General features: G+C 39.5%; 2 protein-coding genes across 2 annotated transcripts; both read right to left on the reverse strand.

Moving 5' to 3' along the window:
- Nucleotides 1–6,330: 6,330 nt before the first annotated feature.
- Prosbeta3 (proteasome subunit beta type-3) lies at nucleotides 6,331–7,189 on the reverse strand. Its single transcript, XM_089251015.1, has one exon. It carries the CDS (start codon nucleotides 7,052–7,054, stop codon nucleotides 6,437–6,439), a length of 618 nt encoding a protein of 205 aa, XP_089107141.1. The 5' UTR covers nucleotides 7,055–7,189; the 3' UTR covers nucleotides 6,331–6,436.
- A 1,684-nt stretch (nucleotides 7,190–8,873) lies between these two features.
- Nucleotides 8,874–19,045, reverse strand: LOC149069256 (uncharacterized). Its single transcript, XM_089250777.1, has 6 exons — nucleotides 18,753–19,045; nucleotides 16,282–16,337; nucleotides 14,816–14,929; nucleotides 14,522–14,608; nucleotides 12,902–12,959; nucleotides 8,874–9,980 (listed from the first exon to the last, which is right to left on the reverse strand). Exons 1-6 carry the CDS (start codon nucleotides 18,853–18,855, stop codon nucleotides 8,899–8,901), a joined length of 1,500 nt encoding a protein of 499 aa, XP_089106903.1. The 5' UTR covers nucleotides 18,856–19,045; the 3' UTR covers nucleotides 8,874–8,898.
- Nucleotides 19,046–21,020: the final 1,975 nt, after the last annotated feature.

Genomic DNA, 21,020 nt, shown 5'->3' on the forward strand with positions numbered 1-21,020 from the left:
CTGGTACAGGCATGAGTATGCAAATAAAGGGATATGGAACCAATCAGAGTACGGTGCTGCGGTCGGCAACGCCTATATAACACAAGTGTCTGGCATAGTTGTTAGATCGGTTACTGCTGCTACAATGGCAGATTATCGAGATTTAAGTGAGTTTGAACGTGGTGTTATAGTCGGCGCACGAGAGATGGGACATAGCATCTCCGAGGTAGCGATGAAATTTGGATTTTCACGTACGACCATTTCAGGAGTGTACTGTGAATATCGGGAATCCGGTAAAAAATTAAATCTACGACATCGCTGCGGCCGGAAAAAGATCATGCAAGCACGGGACCAACGACGACTGGCGAGAATCATTAAACGTGACAGACGTGCAACCCTACCGCAAATTGCTGCAGATTTCAATGCTGGGCCGTCAACTAGTGTCAGCGTGTGAACCATTCAACGAAACATCATCGATATGGGGCTTTCGGAGCCGAAGGCCCGCTCGTGTACCCTTGATGACTGCACGGCACAAAGCTTTACGCCTCGCCTGGGCCCGACAACACCGACATTTGACTGTTGAGGACTGGAAACACGTTGCCTGGTCTGATGAGTCTTGGTTCCAATTGCTTCGAGCTGATGGACGTGTACGGGTATGGAAACAACCTCATGAATCCATGGACCCTACATGTCAACAGGGGACTGTTCAAGATGGTGGAGGCTCTATGATGGTATGGGACGTGTGCAGTTGGCGTGATATGGGACCCCTGATACGTCTAGATACGACTCTGACAGGTGACAGGTACGTAAGCATCCTGTCTGATCACCTGCACCCATTCATGTCCATTGTGCATTCCGACGGAGTCGGACAATTTCAGCAGGACAATGCGACACCCCACACGTCCAGAATTGCTACAAAGTGGCTCCAGGAACACTCTTCTGACTTTAGACACTTCCGCTGGCCACCAAAATCCCCAGACATGAACATTGTTGAACATATCTGGGATGCCTTGCAACGTGCTGTTCAGAAGAGATCTCCACCCCCTCTTACTCCTACGGATTTATGGACAGCCCTGCAGGATTCATGGTGTCAATTACCTCCAGCACTACTTCAGACATTAATCGAGTCCATGCCACGTCGTGCTGTGGGCTCACACGGCCCGACATGATATTAAGCAGGTGTACCAGTTTTTTGGCTCTTCAGTGTATATGGTGCTAAGTAAAGCCTCTGAGTTTAGGCACTAAAAATGGCCAAAACAGGCAGACAAAAGGCACTCAAAATGCCAAGTTGGCACTGAAAAGGCATTACAACGAATGGAAGAAAAAAAAACTAAAAGCTAAGGTATTAAAGGTCCGAAAACCAGCCAAAGTTTGGTTGTCCTCATGGGCGGAGATACGGTGGCATTGGGCCCAAGCGTCAAAGATGAAGTCGCCTGATCTAATGTATATATGAATTAATTGACATCATCATCATCGTGCCCCCCCCCCCAGACTTCCAAGTCTATCACCGCCTATGGTTGTCCTTCTTGTACCTACGTTTTAATTACAGTTTGTTATGATCAAATTTTTAAAATTGTTAAATTGATTTCATGCCATGAGAGAAGTATGCGTGGCTCTCCTCAGGATTAGTTCAATTGTGGGGCCACCATTGCCAGACACGGAGCTTATACAGAAAATTATTTGTGGGGCTCCTTTGAGCTAGGAATAATTCTTGCTCATTTGTTGTATCATTTTGAATATTCCACATCATTTTTATAGTTGCAGCTACCTTATTTAAAAAAAATTTAAATTTTTTTTTCTTTCAAAATTTATATATTACTAATATATTTGTAGGACTCCTTCGAGCATGGGACCCTGTGTGACCCGGCCGCACATCCCTGAGAGTGGCTCTGGTCAATTTAATCGAACAACAAACATATGTAAAATAAGTTGCTATGGCTTGCAGTGCATTTATGGTGTGAAAAAAAAATCAAAATAATGGACGCCAGAGCCTTGTCTTCTCCTACCCTACCCTGTTTAAGCTATGAGGTCAACTGGTGACCTCTTCAGACAGTCATTGGTCAGCAAAGGCAGATTTATGGTTTTGCTGCCTGGCTACATAAATTTTTTCGCCTTCCTCCCATTATAGGTTAATTTTTGTGATCAGTCCTCAAATTTATCGCCCTGGCAGAGCTCATAAACCCCTTTGAAAGCTGCTCAGCTCCCCCTCTCGCTCCTGGAAATACACTTCTAAGTATCACATGCTTGCACACTTTTTCTTGATCAGTCTTTTGGTTACTCGCTGACCTGGCCCATTTTTTTGGACATATACTGGGACATATACTTTGGATGCTCATATACTCTCTAGGTCACTCACATGCTTGCACACTCTTTAGGTCACTTGCTCTCTACGTCACTTATGTGCTTACAAACTCTCTAAGTTACTCCTGTCTTAGTTCATGGGTTTTATGGTTATCCTGTCAGATTTTTTATCGTTTTACCATCCTTCTCAATTCGACTAAATTTCTTGACCACTCATTCATTAAATTTGCCCCCCTGGGCTATAGCCACCAACCTCCCCACCCCCGTAAATATGCTTCTGTTTGTCAGCTATACATATACAATGCATGAGCAAGACACATTATGTAAAGCACATGGGGAAATGAACTTCTAATTTTTCTTAAACAGGGCTGTGTTCATCCGAAACAAAAACATTCATGTCAAACACCATCCTGTCAAAGAAAAGTTGTATGGCAACACCAGGTTTTCTATCTCCCAGGCACTTACACATATTCTTGTTTAAATGCAACTGGAAGGGGTGGGGGATTTCTGATAATAATTAATACTAAGGGAGAGCTAGAGTTGAAGATTTATAAAAGTAAATAAATTATTTTCAAGTTCTCTCGATGTCTGAAACATCTAAGTTTTGCAGAATATTTTGTCTAAAACACTCAGATGACCATTTTCTGAAAATGATCAGTAGGCCACAACAAAAAGCACAGAGGGCCAAGGGCCATGCATCGAAGACCCTGAGTTAGAAACCATCGTTACAAAAAAATAAAACCAGAACATCTTTCAAGGATACTGATGATGTTCCCGCAACAGGCAGGGCACTTTACAACTTATGAATGAATCAGAATTAATATCAATCAACTACCTCTATTTTTGAGGGGGGAAATGAAACACATAGTATGTGGTAAATGGTTACAAATGAAATACATGTCGGCTTATACATACAGTCGACGCTCAATTTTATGAACCTCCAATTTACGAATTAATCTGGTCCAAAACACTATATAATAATATGTATTTAAATGCCTCTTCTGTTTCCGAATAATTTTTACGTTCATACGGGGTTGTGAAAACTAACATCAACTCTATATAGAATGTGAAAAATGTGTAGCATATATGAAGTCTTTATTTAAAAAAGGGAAATTATGTTTATACAAAAAAGAGAAAGTAATTGAATTGGCAGGGCTCTGTATTAGCAGCAACATCTGAAATATTAACTTTTTAAATGCAATAGGGCTATACAGAGACAGATCTATGGTTTAGCCACCTGTGGGTGACAAAATTTGCTGCTAACCTGTCATTTTTTGCTGTCCAATTTTTTTCACCACTCATTCTTCAAATTTGCTGCCGGGCAGCAAAGGGCTAAGCATTGCCTGCTTAGCCCTTCGCCATTCTCTTGGTCATTCACATTTTCTAGGTCACTCTCTAGGACGTCTTAAGAGCGTCATAGGCCCCAGGTTGTGATTTTTCTGAGACCTTACCAGGCAAATTTATATTCTTACCAAAAGTTTTAACATCTCATTTTTGTGAGGCCCCTATTCTCTTGAAGTGCCGGGTGGGCCCATGTGTTAAAACGGCACTGGTCATTCTTTTGGCTTTTAACTGATCCTGTCCTTTGCTCTCTAGGTCACTCACATGCTTGCAGACTCTTCAGGTCACTCTTTTGCTTGCTAATTCGTCCTCATTCTCTAGGTTACTCTTTTCACCATTCACATACTTTCAAGGTCACACATGCTTTCCCACTGTTTTGGTCACTCGTCTTATCACTTGCAGATTAGTTCCTTGCCCCCCATAGGGTAGAGGTGGATTTATTTTGTTACTGTCTGTTGGGCTGTACAAATTTTGGCCCACCTCCCTCAACGAACAACTCTACTGATTTTCTTATGATAAACCAGATATCAAACTTGTGACACCTGTAAACGTTCTTTGGTACTCAACAACCTGGGCTACTGTGACCTATAAAATAATTATTTACATATATAAAAACGAATGTGTATGTATGTCTGTCTGTCCTTTATGCATTACTACACCATTCATCCGATCGCCATGAAACTTTGGGAAGTTGTTGAGTACACTCCAGCGCGAAGGTTTCTGGCATAGTTTTTTTTTCTTTTTTGAATTTTTTTCCCCTTTCTTCACACATCATTTCCTTTCTTCTGAGATCGCAATATAAATAATCGCGCAACGGGTAAGCTAGTTACATATACAAATACAACACCACAACAGGCAAAACACCCAATGAGGTGGCTGAGAAAAAAAAAGCTCATAACAAATGAAATATTATACAATGCTCATAAAGAATACTATAATTAATTTAATAATTATAGTTAATAATTACAATTATTTGGCAAAAACTAATGAATGATGCTTATTAAGCAGGAGGAACTAATAATAATAAGCTCATGATATATTGATTAATTAAAAACAGTCTTTGATGTCATAAAAGTCTGAAATTAAAACATTTACAACCATATTTCGGGCTTTTACCAATCCAACTTGGTAAAACCTAGGTTTTATCAGTCTTCAGTCTTTTACTGTAACATATACACAACTAAACACTAGCTTCAGTCTGTTAAAGCTGGTGTTAACACAACCCAGTTGAGTTCGCAGTTGTCCCCATCCATTTGTGATTTGGCCAGCTCGTTTCCGTGTCCGATACATGCAGATGGAAAGATGAGCTCCTAGAGTATGCAAACTGCTCAGTTTGATATGCTAGAGTCTTGCACTAAAAGAAAGTGCGCTCTGAAAACACACAGGCTCCTTTTTTTTATTTTGATGCATTTTTATTAGCTGAATATTTCATTTTACATGAAATGGTTCAAAAACTTTCAGAGAAAGAGTTGGGATACATGGCAGAAGAAAAAAGATTCTGAGGAGAACGAGTCAATGGTGATAAATGGGTTTCCCTTTTCTTGCCAAGTAACAATGTTGCCAATAGCATCCTCCCTGACGTATTTTTGTACGTTATTGGTTGTTCCTCTTCTCCCACCAGCAACCCTACCAAATAAGGCCAAACTGAATCTAGCAATGAAAAAATAGTCACCCACAAACAGCGGTTACCACTACTAAACCACACACGCACCTCGTCTATATTCCTCTTGTGAAATTTCTAACAAATTGGTACATTTTGGAGTGAACCTGACGTGAAGTTTGTTTGTGTAATGTTTTTTTTTGTGTGTAGTGCTGCCATCAATTTTTCTAACCATGAATGAAGTGTTGTTTGTAGTCCTGTTGCGACACTTATTAATGTGGAGATCGGCCCGTATTTGTATCTGAGAAAACAGGTATGTCGAATTACCTGGCAAATATTTGCTAGGGTTAATGGTAAGGTTGATTTGAAACATCAAGCTTGCAGAAAATTTTATCAAGACAAGGGGCAGCTTACGCATGGAACCCTAGGTTTCTATATTTAGACACAATTTTTTAAACTCGCCATAGGCCAACAGACACCAAATTGCGATAGTTGTGGGATCACGAACTGCACAATCCTTCTTTTGTTGATTAAGAGCGGCACAATGAAATCTCAATGTAGCAACACTCTGCAGACCAAAAAATATTGTCATAGAGGTATTACTGTCATATCGAGAAGCAGCAGTTTAATATTAGACTGTATATTCAAACACGACTTGGAGATAAGTATGTTTGCAGAGGGATTTATCGTTAATATCAGATATATCTGGGATATACTGTTTAAAAAGTTCAGAGACTTTATTTTATTCTGAAAGAATGAATACAGACAACCCGTTCATTTAGTGTTTCCTTCGAAGTAACTACCTTGTGCAATCATGCATTTTCGCTATTTTTCATTAAAAGATATAAATGCAGGTTGCAAGCTTTCTTTATGTTACATCTTCCAGTACCAGTTATCATTTTTTACGATATAATTTCCTTTTCAATAGCCGCCCTTTCCAAGATTTTTTTTTTCTTTGGCCAGAAAGACGTCTGAAAGCATGAATTAATTTCGCTCGTGGCTTTCACTTATCATAGTTTCGCCAAAGAAAATATCACCAAAAAGGACTATACTATAGTCGTTCCAATAATGAAAGCATAGACAAAGTTTCCACAAAAATAACGATGAAACATTTTTAACAAATACATTTAATTTAAGAAGGAAAAAAAAAATCAATGAACGTTATCAAAGCCGAACAAAGTTAAGAGCACAGGTGAATAAACGAAAAGTACACGATTAGTCCATACGTGTTTTCAAGCTTTTGACAGTAACCTTGTCCTTCTCGATGATGTAAACGATGCCGCCCCAACCGGTTATGGCATCCCTGTCGAAAGCATTCATCAGGGCCTGGGAGATGTTCTCGAACAGGTCATCGGGCTCGAGGTCGGGCTTCCACAGCAACTCGCACATCCCGAAGGCCTGCTCGTCGGAACAGCCGGCGACCGCGAAATCCGACGGCTCGTTCAAGCAACCGATCAGGTCCATGGTGGAGATGTAGGGCTCGCCGGTGCGCAAGTCGATGCCGGCGATCACGGGCTCGACGAAGTACGGCCCGAACCTCCTCTCGTACAGCATGTTCGACACCATCGCGGCGAAGGTCTTCGGTTTCATCTGTCGACCCTCGCGCAACTCGTACATGTTGAGCCGGAACTTGAGCTTCTTGGCCACGGTGGCCGTATCCGTGGCCAGGCCCGGCAGACCTATGAATAGGCCGTCGCTCATCTCGTATATCTTCCCGCAATCGGTGGTTAAAGTCTGGAACTGCACGCCGAGTCGTTTATCCGAAGCGATGGCCACACAGTTCTTGCCCTTCATGGCGATCACGACGCCTCCGTTATACTTGAGGATACTCATCACTTATTATTTCTCAAGATCGACAATGATCGTCAAGTCGAGAATGTTACGGTGAAAAATCAAACGAAACAAACGCTAATTGGTAAAACTAGGCAGCTAGAAAACCGACTTGTCACTGTAAGGACGAATTCGATAGTTTGGACTCTCCGTCTTTTCCGTAATGAAAATTTCAGTAACAGTTATTTGACCATAAGTCCTGTATTTAGAGAGAGAGAGAGAGAGAGAGAGATCGTCATGTTACACATATTTTTGGTTATCTCATCGTTTTGGCAGAAAAGTGTCACAATTCGAATTTTGTTACTCATCAAACTAACAATTTCGATTGAATATTTAGTTTTTCGTCGTGCATTGATTTCCTCAAGGCATCTGTCACGCATAATTCATGTGTTGACCACTGAGCTATAATTTACTTATAGCTCAGTGGTGTTGACATCTGTTGATGAAAATTCAAAACCAAAGCCGCTTGAAAGTTAACTCTAATCTTAATGCAGCTTTGTTCAAAACTGAGTAAACCACGATGAATGGTTTGGCACATCTGCCATCTGGTGACGGATTGAAACACTTCCTTTTTTCAAAAAAACAACAAATCCCTTCACAATGATATTTTTTCAAATCGTGTTTGTAGTAATCGCCTATCCTCTTCACACCTGAGCCAAAACTGATTATTAAAAACTTTTTTTTAATTGATTGATTTGCGTTTATTGCATGTCAAAATGCCTTTTAAAAATATATTTTTTTAATTAATTTTGGTCGATATTTTCACTCGGACTATTTGAGTTAGGTACACACGTGTACCTCTCGTTGTAACTTGAGAAAAATATTCATTAAAATCATTTAAAACCGTTAAAAATGAGCGAAGAGGGTATAGTCTAGGGGTCATAAACGAATCGCCATATTGTATAAGGTTGCACATTATTTTGTCATTCCACACAGATATCGAAAATCTGTGAGCAGAGAAATAGGTCTGTGCAGGTGAAATAAGTGACAATGGCATATAAATTAAAATATACTTATTGGATGAAAAAAGTTAAAGGGCACAATTCATGCAAGAATAAAATTTTTTCTTTTAAGCACGAGCATTTCGGTGCAGATCATGCCCCTCCCCATCTTGTAGTTGCCTCCCCCCCCCAAGACTAAGGTCTTTGGTGGGGCCTCCTCTATAGCGAATTTGTAGTGTAGGTTTGCTCCGAGTCCTGCCAGCCCTATCCTTGTGGGGGGTCACAGTGCTCACGTAAACTATTGAAGATGGATGCTTGATTTCATACTCAGGAGACAGATAACACAGTTGAACACACCATGATTCATGGATTAGTATCATGATTATTTCAGTCAAATCAGACATTTCTTGTGCAGGAACTTTTCTTCTGGTGATGGCTAAAATCAAAGTTCTCGATTCGTGAATATGCTTCTCCAATAAGCTGACAGCGTTCCAACGTCGTGAGTCCCAACCACGGCGATCCATGGTCCCCACATCTCACAGTAGGGGACCCTAGGCTGATATATTTGTTGGAGGGGGGGGGGGGCTCCTCTAATATGAATGCCTCGTCGCCTCATGCCTGGTGCCGCCCCTGGTCCCCTCCGAAGTCAGGGTCGTGACCTAAAGCTCAGGAATTCCTTGGCTGGGAGTAGATTTTTACGATACTTCTTGGAAGCTTCTGCGAATCAAGTTTGAATCGTGACCTATAGCTCAAGAGTCTCTTAGCTGTAAGTAGATTCATACGACCCTTCTCGAAGGCCTCTGCGACTCACGTTTGGGTGAGTCGCAGAGGCCTTCGTCGCGAAGTCAAGAACCAATATCATAAATCACATGCAAATCTAGTCAAATACAAAAAAATATGTTTTATTCAAGAACTTGGATTAATGGGATGATTCGTGGCGTGGTTGGTGGGATGAGAAGTTTCGAACGAGTACGAGTACACTCCCAGTGGCGGCATCTCGTAGTTGACCGAAGATTCGTAACTTGCCCTCTCGAACTTGTATTGGGGAACTATGCTGTAACTGGAGCTCTGCTGCACGAACGGTTGGGAGACCGATTTCACTCTCCTGCTCCCCTCATGACTTGCTTGAGATTTCGAGACCTGTTGTTCGTAGACCTGGGAAAACTTCTGCCTCTTGAAATCTTCATTTTGGGTCAGTTGGAGATTATCCGTTGTTTGATGGGCGTTACCGCCCAGGTGGGGGTGGTGTGAAGGATTCTGCTGCTGCTGTATGACTGTTTTGACGTTCAGTTGTTGTTGTTGTTGAATAGGAGTTTGAAGTACTGGAGGGCCACGGTGTTGCTCATTCGATATTTTCTGCTGAGAATATTGTTGTTGTTGAAGAGATGCGTTGCTTTGCTGCGGTATACTCTGTTGAGCGTTGCTTTGCTTTTTTTGCACGTATTGGACTTGAGAAACTTTAGGAAATTCAGAGTTGAGTTGCTGCTGTTGAGAAATGTATTGCTGTTGGGGCAGATATTGCTGTTGTTGCAGATATTGCTGTTGCTGCTGTTGGGGCTGATATTGCTGCTGTTGAGGCTGATATTGCTGCTGTTGAGGCTGATATTGCTGCTGTTGAGGCTGATATTGCTGCTGTTGAGGCTGATATTGCTGCTGTTGAGGCTGATATTGCTGCTGTTGAGGCTGATATTGCTGCTGTTGCTGTACATGCTGTCCTTTAATTCGCTGCTGTGGCAAAACCTCATCTTGAAACTGGAAGTTCTGCTGCTGTTGTTGGATATTTTCTATTGGAACATTTTGTTGTTGAGCAACATAATGCTGTACAGGAGGCTTCAGATTCGACTGTTGAGAGTTGAATGCGGGCATCTGGTAAAGGGTGAAATGCTGCCTCGTCGATGGCGTTAGGCCAACTTTCTGAACTTTATGAGCCTGAATGTCGATCTGTCCGACGTCTTTCAATACTTTTTGGGTGATTCGATTTTCTTCAGCTTCAAAGAAAATGATCATAAATGGATTATAATTGAAACAACAATAATAAAAAACTAACAAATAACATAATAAATGAACTAACGAATGAAAAATAAAGAACTCGAAATGAAAATTTTCAATTCACCAGTATAAATTGGACGTACTAGGTAGGCACTGCAATCTACATAATTAGAACATATCGCCATATTGCGGATACATTGAACTGAATTCATTAAACATGCGCCGTATTACTTGCATAATACTAATATGAAACTGACAGTTTTTTAAGTGAACGCGGTGTTTGTAACAGGCGTATTTAAGTTTGACCAGTACAATTTCCCGATTCATCCTAATGCCGTTTAAACTTTTTCCGATTCATCCTCTAAGCAGAATCGCCGTTTCTCAATCCTAAACTCAAAAAGAGTCCCGCGTTTTAATCCTCTTCTTTCATATACCTCATTTTCTTTCTGTTCTATCCCATCAAGATAATAAAGATCAGAAATCACACAGAACTTCATAATATACGGGGTCTTTACAATTGAAGTTCCACTTTGAAATTTTCATAAAAGGAAAACTACTGGACAAAATTTTATCAAACTTGGTAACAGTTTACAGGCGATCAAGGGATTCAATTTTCCGCAAAAAAAAAGTTAAGAAATTTACCACCAGTGGGGAATGATGCTGTATGCGATATTGTTAAATATTGCATATGAAGACATCGGCATGAAGGCATCGGTGTAAGACGATCGAAATAAGGCATGAAGACATCGGTTTAAAATGTTTTTAATTGTCTCTAAAACGAAACTGCTTGTGGGGTTATGCGAAATCGCAATGACTAGACGGTTTACGGCAGGATGAATGCAAATTAGAATTATGCAAATGAGCTTTACACGTCATTTGACTTTTTAGCTATAAAATTTAGCCTCCTCGTCAGAGCTCTCATAGGTACGAGTCGACGATGCCTGTATCCATACAAGACCGTGCTTTTCTCGTTAAGTGTTATTATGAATGCTATCGCAATGAGCGGCGTGCTTGCAAAAGTATCTTACCGTAAGACGAATAAGCCGAGGGCCAATGACACCGCAGGGTTTGAGGAAAATGATGGCAAAGTTTGAAGCCACAGGTTTTATGTCTCATATCGTTTAACAATATTGCATACAGCGCCATTCCCCGCTGGTGGTGAGTTTTTGATCTATATTTTTTTGCGAAAAATTGAATCCCATGACCACCTATAAACTATTACCAAGTTTGATAACATTTTGTCCAGTAGTTTTCCTTTTATAGCCATTTCAAAGTGGAACTTTACTTATAAAGATCCTGTATATAGAATAAATTGAGCTTCATATTTATATACGTATTTCTGTAGCAAAGTAGTTTTTATTAGAAAATAGTGCGCTGATGACAACTCGCTAGCTCTTCAGAGTATCGATATGTGATTGGTTTCATACTCTCGAGGTCTTGATCGATACCTGAATTGAATGTTCAAGATCTCACCAATGCTTGTGAAAATTTAAATATGTGTGCATCATGCTCATCTTCTGATAATGGGTATGCACAGAGTTCCTTAGCCACTACTACTACTACTTGACCGCACACGCACCTCGTAGACATTCCTCGACGGAATTTCTAATGAACTGGTACATGCCGGAATGTGCATGTGGGTGTTGTGAACCTAGCGTGAAGTTTGTTTCTGTGTAGTGCTACCATCTGCCATCAACTTTTATAACTATGAGCGAAGTTGAATGAGTGAAGATTTTGCCATTGTGGAGGCCTGTTGCTCTCTGTGGCGAGACTTTTTAACGGAGAGATCGGCTCGCATTCGCGCCTCAATGTTGGGAACCGCAGAAAATCAACTTCAACCGACACCACTGTGGCGATGGTGGGGTTTGAATTCAGGTCCTCGCGATGCGAGTCCGTCACTATGACCACTCGACCACCGTAGCGGCTTGCCACCAAGATATCACTAATGTAGGAGGCTTTGGTATGCATCGGTGCTCTTGACTCGGAAAAAACATTGAACGCTTCTCCGTTGTCCATGGTTAGGATGCCAACACATCCTAACGAACATAGAGTTGGCTGACATCGGCTGAGGATGAAACCGGAAAGTATGAATATCACAGAACATCCCCGTTCAGTTCTATGTCATCATGTAAAGTGAGTAAAAATAAGTTCCTTTTTATTAGTAAAATTAGTTAATTTAATCATGGGAAAAAAAATATTTTAAAAACTTTTTAGGCCTTTAAAATTGAATTTTGTCTCGTTTCTGAACATTCATGAAATTGTTCCGCAATGGTGGATAAAACTATTAGAGAGACACATTGCAAAATTCAAGGGAAAGTACAGTGCAACCAAAGAAAGATGGCATCTGACCTTGCATGACCTTCATGACGAAAAGAGAGGATTCATTCTTTCGTAGGGATAAATTAGGAGAAAAATAAAATAAACATCCTCAAAGGTTGCTGCTGGAGTTTTTTCCCCTATTTGTCCCTACTGAATAATGAATCCTCTCTTTCGTGATGAAGGTCATGCAAGGTCAGGGGCCATCCTTCCGTGGTCACACAATAGTTAGAAATTATTTTTAAACAAGGTACAAGTATGCGACACAAAAGTCATGATACTAAAAAATAATGCTAAAACATTTTCTACGATTAGTTTAATGCTTAGAGCCCTTAGATCTATATCATGTAAAGTGAATGCCGAATACGTGTATATAATGACAATTCCCCCCCCCCTAATATTTACTAAAACATTTCTTATACTTGCATGCTCCGTATGTATCTATGAATATGATACATAGGCAGAACCTATATGCTGAGAAAATCCTTATCATTGAAATCAAAAATAAATGTGCTAATACTTTTACATACTATACATTTTTAAGGCAATAGAAGTAAGATATTGTGGTGTGCATATACAGTGAATTATGAGTTAATAATAATACCGGGTTTGCTTTTCACGTTTCCAGAGCTGTGACCCTCCGATGATGGTTTCTCACATTCCTATTGGTACACATGGAGGAAGAAAAAAATACAGATATACACACGTGTTTTTCTTTATGGCAAAATAGATGAGTAAGAAAATATTGGTGATAATTTAAAAATGGCTTTTAGGTTTATAACTATATCCCACTTCCATTACCGCGTGTTTTTTGCACTAATAACGATTTTACTCAATCCCGAGTGCATTCAACAAGTACTGAGTGTCCCATAAACTCGTGAATAGTTCCAAATTTACCATAAAAAGTGAAGGAATTTGTATATTTGAATGCGGTTTGCGGAAAAAATTATTCTCTAGAAGGAGGATTTTCTTTCGTACGGAGAAAGATTTGTCGATTGAGGGCGCTGGACGAAAGCAAATCAGAGTCCTATAAAACGCAAAGTGTAACAGCTCATTTCTGAATTCTCCTTTACTGGCGCTTAAGTAAGGTTTTCATCGTGACGTTGACATGGGTGGATAAAACACTATTGATGGAGCTGTTTTATCTCAGCCACGAATTACCGGCTGAAGATTTACGAACGTTTCGGGAACAGAAGAAATTGAAAAAAAATTCTGGTCCAATCACTCCTCTTGGACCGGAATTCTAGCACCCTCTATCGACAACAATTTGAACTAATTTTTTTCCTTGCACAAAAAAAATCCCCCGTCGTGAGAATAATTTTTACGCAAACCGCATTCAAATAAACAAATTCTATCTCCTTCAATTTTTATAAATTTTTAAACTATTTATGAACTTATGGGACACCCTTTGCATGAATTATCGTGTAGGACATACGAATATTCTAACTGTAGTGCAATGTTGGTCTCCCATGAGAAAAAAATTTGGCACGGCAAGTAACGGATTTCACACAACTTTTAAATTGCTATTACAAGAATTCTCCGCCAGTTTCGCATTTAGAAGTCAGGTGGCAGCATCTGAACTCATCTATGTACGAAACTTATCTTAAATGCATAGTTGAGTTCCACAATAACAAATTCTGACAGACTTCTCGTCGGAGGTAAAACAGTAAATTGCCTCTGTGGCCGTCGTGCCAGACCAGGGCTTGAACGGCTACTAAAGTAATTTACAACGTCGGATACTCTCCATACAATTGCTCGCCTATTTGCCGGCTTATAAAATAGGCCTTTTTCAAACACATTTTATAAATCTGATATAAAAAGGATTGGCACTTGCGTACAAAAGTGGTTATTAAACTTTTGTCATTCGTGGCTTCATTGCCTTAGAATTGTTTTAGCCGTGGCTCCCTAGGACACCCTCGAAAAGAACCACTTTGTGGTGCTGAATAGGCATACATCGAAATTGACAGCTCATCCACGACACCGCTAACAAAGGTTGGCGACGCCCCAATGAACCACGACACACACTTTGAGAAACACTGGCGTATTATTTTTTTTTATGCAATATTGTTTTTTTCACATGCTCTTAAAGCCTTTTCATGCGTATTTTAATGCGTATAAAATTGAAATGATGAATCGATTTCTTTTCGACAAATACTTAAAAAAATCTATAAAACATACAGATGTCGTACGCAATATCCGAATAAAAAAAAATATTTAAACTTACGTTATAAGCTCCTAATATTTCAGTAGAAACGTTTTTAGCTGGTAGACCAATCCTTTCTATAACGCAATCTCTGATGTAAAATATTTCCTATAAAAAAACCGGTTAAATAATCAGAATTGCATTATGGTTCCTTTTTTTTTGATCGATACTGAAATTGAACACAAGTTGATCTGCACTTATGGAATTCAAAAATAATAAACGCAGCCAACAGAAATGGTAATTACTTAATGCACTTTAAAAACAAACAAACAGAAAACCTCTTTAAATTAAGGAAAATAAATTAAATTCGCTTACTGGCATGATTCCTTTCCCTTCCCATATCGACTTGCACCGGTGGTTCACAATCTCGGATAATGTCCTAACTTTCACACCGAGGGTGTCCACGCAACTTGTCCAGCTTGGTATGTACTGTGCAAAATATAAATCGGATAGAAAATGTACACTTTTCTGCATAATTTTGTATGCCAGAAGTCAAGGGCACTCTGTCCATTTTTGTCAATATAAGAATAACATTATTAATTTGCCGTACTTTCTATACACTACCCAAAGGTATATATAGGTGCTGTCAGCATAATTAGAAAACTGGGCTTAATTGTTTGTTGAGTCATTACACTTATGAAGTCATTTTTATTCGATACCCAGGGTTGTGACGCTGCCGATCTTCCAATTAAAAAGTCTCTAAAATATCCTACAATATCTTTACCCTTGCTATTCACAAACATGTCTTTTTGCACCAAATTTGTACGATCTCTATTTGCAGCGTCGGCAATAATTCTAAAAAAGGTTTCCTCGTTCGCATGTTAGCAAAAAGAAGGAGTGGGGAAAGAAAGAAACATAGAGAAAAAAAAAAGAAATACGACAACACACAGTATAGAGTAGATAAGGGGTCATTCAAGTATTACATCATCATCGATGGGGGGGGGGGTTCCGATTTGTTGACTTTTGATGATAAGGGGGGCGGGGTTTGGATAATGCTTACGTCATCAACCACCTTCCACCCTTTATGATAACATGAGTTAGGACTCAAAGGGGCAGAGCTGATGACGAAATTTTGCTGACAAGGGTGGGGTGGGGGGTCAAAAATGGCTAAACATTTGCTTACGTAATACTCGAACTGCCCCTAAGTAGATAAGAATATATACAGTGTGTATTTTTCTCTCGTCCTCACCTTCACCTATATACTCCCCCTCTCTCTCTTATGGACACAATATGTGTATATACAGCAGAAAGATTTAGTATGACCAAGAAAAGATGGCCTCTGCCCTTGTATGAATTTCGAATTTCATGACGAAAAGAGAGGGTAGGGAGAAATGAATAAGGAAAGAAAATGAACATTCTTAGGGGTTACTACTTGGAGAGTCCTTTTCTCCCCATTTCTCCCTACTGAAGAATGAATATTCTCTATTTTTGGGATAAAGGTCAGAGGTTACCTTTCCGTGGTCGTGACCTACACAGCAAGTTTGACACACGAATGCATGAAATTAGGATGATTTCAATTCTTGATTGCAATGTGTACAAGTTGCTTAATTAGAATTGCTGATCAAGTGCTCGCGAGCACAAAATCATACACGAGCATAGAGCACTCTGGGTGGTTCAAGGAGCACCATGGTGCTCGCGAGCAATGGATTGAAGATGCCTGTTTTAGAGGGGATATTTATGAGGTGCATTGTGCGGTGTAGTAGTAATAGTAGCAGTAGTGAGGGTGACGCTATACCGAGATCTGAATCAACGAAATTCCATTAGTTACATCATACACTTACCGGTAACGTAACTTTCGGTACTACGCATTCTAACAAACCAACAGGATCCGGTACGACTAGTGGGGCGAAAAAAAACAATAATTAAGAATTATTAAATTACCAATAAATTATTAAAGAAATTAAATTATCTTAAAAGAATAATATTTTTCATGAGCTTATACAAAAAGCGAGATACAATGTTTTTCTGACATTCTTTTGGTGAATTCTGAATTACAGAAGTTACTAGGAACTATTCTTTTAATGGCTACACAAACTCCTGCCCTAGGCCGATTTGGACTTTCCGAGAATTTTAGGTCGGTCGTCCATTGGAAGCGACTTGAAGCGAAACAAGTCGCACGCATTTGTCTGCATTCCCGAGACTGATCCCATTGCACAGGAAGTACAAGAACCTCGTCCATTAGCCACGATCTTCAGCTAGTGATTTCAGACTACAAAAGCAGACACTGAAATTTCCGAATCGAAGGGAACCTCACGCATCTTACCGTATCAGCGCAGGTGCAGTATTGTTGTTCACTTTTTTTTTGTGCAATTTGCTCTGTTTTTTCCCCTTCTTCTTGTTCACTCCCTTTTTTCCTTTCCCGCGTGAACATGGAAGCTGAAATTTGATAATTGCCGTTCACGGGTTATAATGGTAAGTAGTGATCGATTAAATATAGCTGTCAGATGCCTCATTAAGTATGGATTTAATGAATTTTCTCAAAAAATTTGTCTTTCAATATTTCTTCAAGATTATTTAACGAACACACTCGTCTGCATGGAGCGCAGTCGTGAACTGAGTAGCGTGTGAAGGTCGCTTTCACTGGACGAGTCAGGCACCCTTTGTCGTTTGACTTAATGTCGGCTGTTACCGCTTACTGTATGTTGTCGCTTCCAGTGGACGTCCGGCTTGTGAGGGCAACACCGAAAAAATATATCATCATTACAAAGTCCGCTTTAGGACATGCATTTAACCCCCATGCTGTGGGAACGGTCGGAGAGAAGATGCTCTCAAAAGGGCTGCTTACAAAAATATCCTTCTTTTCAGTTGTCTTTTGTGAAAGATAGATGGCACTCATACGTTGCTAATACAAGGATATCTCGGCTAACGAAGATAATTCACGTTTGTTAGCCCAAGAAATTCGTAAACCGAGGTGTTCGTTAGCCGAAGTATCGCTGTGCAGTGGAACCTATCTAAAACACAGACACTGTATGAGACGGAAAGTTGTCTTCGTCGAAATTAAAAAAATAGTCCCTTCATTGATTAATGCTTTTATGCGTGTGTACCTACCTTTATAAAATGGAAACCTGTCTAAAATGGAATATTGTTTCAGTCTCTTGACGTTCTGTTTCGTACAGGTTTCACTGTATAATCGAAAAAAAGGTGTGATACAAACAGAGAATCTGGGTTCGAACCCGCAATCACTGACAAAATTGTGATTGGTGGCAGGCAGGGCCGCAACCAGGGGAGCAGGCGGGTCTGGTGTCCCGGGTGCCGAACCAGAAGGGGGCGCCAAATTCCCCTCTTTAACTGCTTCTTCTACATTACAAGGGGCGCCAAAATGGCGGCTTGCCCCGGATGACAGAGTACCCAGTTGCGGCCCTGGTAGCAGGCATTCCACCACTACTTAAATACAGTCCACGCCGCTTAATGCGATCTCATCGGGAAAATCCTGTTTGCAAGTACGGTGACCATACATCCCATTTGGTCGAACGGCAAAAGGATATTAGTAATACTGTGTGAATAACTCTGTTTTTCTTCACAGGAAAGACAGTTATGTGACCAAAAGTGTGACCTAGTGTGGATGCAAGCATATCTAATGACCTAATGAGAGTGTAAGCATGGGAGTGACCTAGAGAGCAAAGGATCAGGTCGGTGAGGGATCAAAATAATATGCAAGAATAGGAGCGACGCCAGAGAGTAAGTGAGCATGGGATTGACCAAAAGAGTGACTACAGGAGTGGGGGCGGCGGCAAGAGGGTTACAGCACAGGACAATGAATTCGTGGATCTAGAAAATCAGACTGAAATAGAAGGGCGGCAAAATATGTTTAGCCCACTGACAGTAAATCCCTAAATCCACCTCGGCAGGGGTACAACGTTAATTTCTCCTTTCCCCAGGGCTCCTTCACGCCAAAATCAGGAACCAATGGGCGGAGATACGGGGGGGGGGTCGTGGAGTCGACTGATCTAATGTATATATGTATATACGAATTGACATCATCATCATCATCAGATTGCCCCCCCCCCCCAGACTTCCAAGTCTATCTCCGATTATGCGGGAACCGTTTTTTCATCGATATTCGGAACGCGAAGTAACTCAACATTCATACGGCCCACAAAAGTCACACAAGAGCCAAACAGTTTGTGCACCAATAATATACATATGACAACCGTGAAAGAAATTCTTAATGAAACTCTTTTACACTTCCACACCCAGAAAGAGAAAAGTGAAATGAAATGTAAATTAAGAGAGAGTATATTTTATAACTTACGGCACTGTCGAGTAAATTCAGCTTCGAAATTATATTGTTGAGAATGGACGAGTGATAGAGAAGCTAAAAGGCTTAAGATGACACTTCGCAATTGGAATCTCATTATAGTGTTGCAGAACTTTCCCAAACCTCCGAGAAGAAAAGCTTCAAACACTTTCCGTAAAGTAAGATTCCGATATTTATATCTCCAAGAAAATCCCTTTCACATTCTGACCCAATTGGTTAATTTTTCGCTTTTTTCCCCCACTGTCGCAAAAGAATCAAAAGGTGGGGGGATTACAAGCTACGACAATGTTTTTAAGGTTAATCCTGAAATATGTTTTAATCCGATGTTCGTTGCGACATCTATACAAACTGATTTGATCTTGATAGAGAATCGGATCAAAAATCGTTTTTTTAACATATATTAATTGCCCTTTTCTCATTATATTTATCAGTATTATTTCAGAAGAGAAAATGACTTTATATATACAGTGAAGCAATCAAATTGATTCATTGTAGGTAGTTTTGTTTTTAAAGTTCTAGAAATTTTTAGAAATCCTTGCTGATGGGGCAGAGATTTATTGGTATGTGGTTGGGGAATTTATTTGGGAAAAAAGTCTATCACATAAAAAAAGCCCTCTCTAAAGAGAATTTCATTTTCAAATGATTAAATTTCATAGAGATTCATTAAAAAAAAAATCATGAAAACTTATTGGTATTTTATAAGATAGATTTCTTAATATATTTGGCTTTGCCCAGACGCTGGGCGTAGTGCGTAAAGATGGAACCTTTCGTGGCTGTGGCGTCTTAACCGGCTGGATATCGGCACTATTGCACAGGAACCTCTTCAAATTACTGACGGTCTCCACTAATTCTGAAATAATGTCTTTCATAATTCTGGACTAAATTTTTTCATTGATTATTGTGGAATAATTTTATAATAATGTATTTATATTTTATAATTTATTGCTCTGGAATAATTTTCGTAAAATTCTGGAGAACGATTTTTTCATTAGTTTTGGAATTACTTCTTTTATCAATTCAGAATTTTCATTAGTTTTGGAATCATTTCTCTCATTAATTTTTCATAATTTTTTTTATCAGTTTCAAATTTCCATCAGTTGTAAACTTTCATACATTAATTAAAAATTTTCATCAATTTTTGAGTTAATTTATACTCTTGTTGTTAACACATAATTACATCTAATTATGTGTGTGTTCAAATTTTTGTATAGATATTTCTTAGCGTTCCCATTAATTCCGCAATCATGCACGCCCAGAATGAATTCCCTCCTACCTCGAAATATTTAAAAAAAATAGGGCTCAAGAGTGGGCCCTCCCTCCCAAAAAAAAAACCAATTTTGCATATTATTTAGCTTTTCATGTAGAGTGTCCCATAAATTCGTAGTTTAAGAATTCATAAAAATTGAAGATTTGAATGCAGTTTTGTAAATTGGCCATTCTAATGGTCTGCGAAAAAGTTTTTCTCACGAAGGGGCTTTTTAAATATGGGAAAAAAATTCTGTTCAAATTTTTGTCGGTAGAGGGTTCTTCAAGGGAGAAAATCATTGAAAATATGCAAATCAGTCCTGAAAATGCAGGGTGTACGATTAACAGCTCTTTTCTGAATTTTCCCGTTGCTGGCACTTTTCGTAAGGTTTCGATTGTGGTGTTAAAATTGGTGGATAAAGTACAAGTACTTATATTATTGAAGTTGTTTCACACCTCAAGCCAACGAATTGCCGACTAAAGCTTTACGTGAACGTTTCGGATACAGAAGATCACTTATCCAATATCTCTATCGGACTCTTGGATAGCGTTCTGTCAACAAAAAATTTAACTAAATATTTTTTTGTGCCGAAAAACCATTTCTGGGAATAACCTTTTTGCCAAAAACCGGATTAAAAATCACAAATTTCTTCAATATTTGAACCATTTCCGAATTTATGACACCCTGTACGTTTTCAATGAACTACCTTGACATTTTTTAAAAGAACTTTTAATCAAGACTTGGACGATTTTGTAGAAAATAGTATAAAATTCCGGAAACTTGTAGTTTTCGTTGGATCGTGCTTAATCGAAATTTGACGATGTGTAGTATCTAATAAAAATCCATGCTGTATTTTCCATAACACAAAAAAAAAAATAAAAATAAAACGCTACTTATTCGAATCGAAAATCATTACGACTTATCGCCTGTGGGCACTTCCACGGATTTTCTCGTTGCGAAACACGTCGGATGTTCAGTCACGCGTGTAGGCAAGGTTATGATCAGAAAATATAGTA

Source organism: Pholcus phalangioides, unplaced genomic scaffold, assembly GCF_987345545.1.
Source record: "Pholcus phalangioides strain wild (caught in Gottingen) unplaced genomic scaffold, Ppha-v1.0 ptg000024l_1, whole genome shotgun sequence".
Lineage (NCBI taxonomy): Eukaryota > Metazoa > Arthropoda > Arachnida > Araneae > Pholcidae > Pholcus > Pholcus phalangioides.

Bases quoted from the DNA above. Each gene is read 5' to 3' on its own strand.
- Prosbeta3 (XM_089251015.1), bottom strand. From the start codon at position 7,054: ATGAGTATCCTCAAGTATAACGGAGGCGTCGTGATCGCCATGAAGGGC.
- LOC149069256 (XM_089250777.1), bottom strand. From the start codon at position 18,855: ATGAGATTCCAATTGCGAAGTGTCATCTTAAGCCTTTTAGCTTCTCTA. The intron at 12,960-14,521 runs GTAAGTTTAAAT...GTGTACCAATAG, and splicing joins AAATATTAGGAGCTTATAAC to GAATGTGAGAAACCATCATC. The intron at 9,981-12,901 runs GTATTATTATTA...TTTTCTTTGAAG, and splicing joins AAACGTGAAAAGCAAACCCG to CTGAAGAAAATCGAATCACC.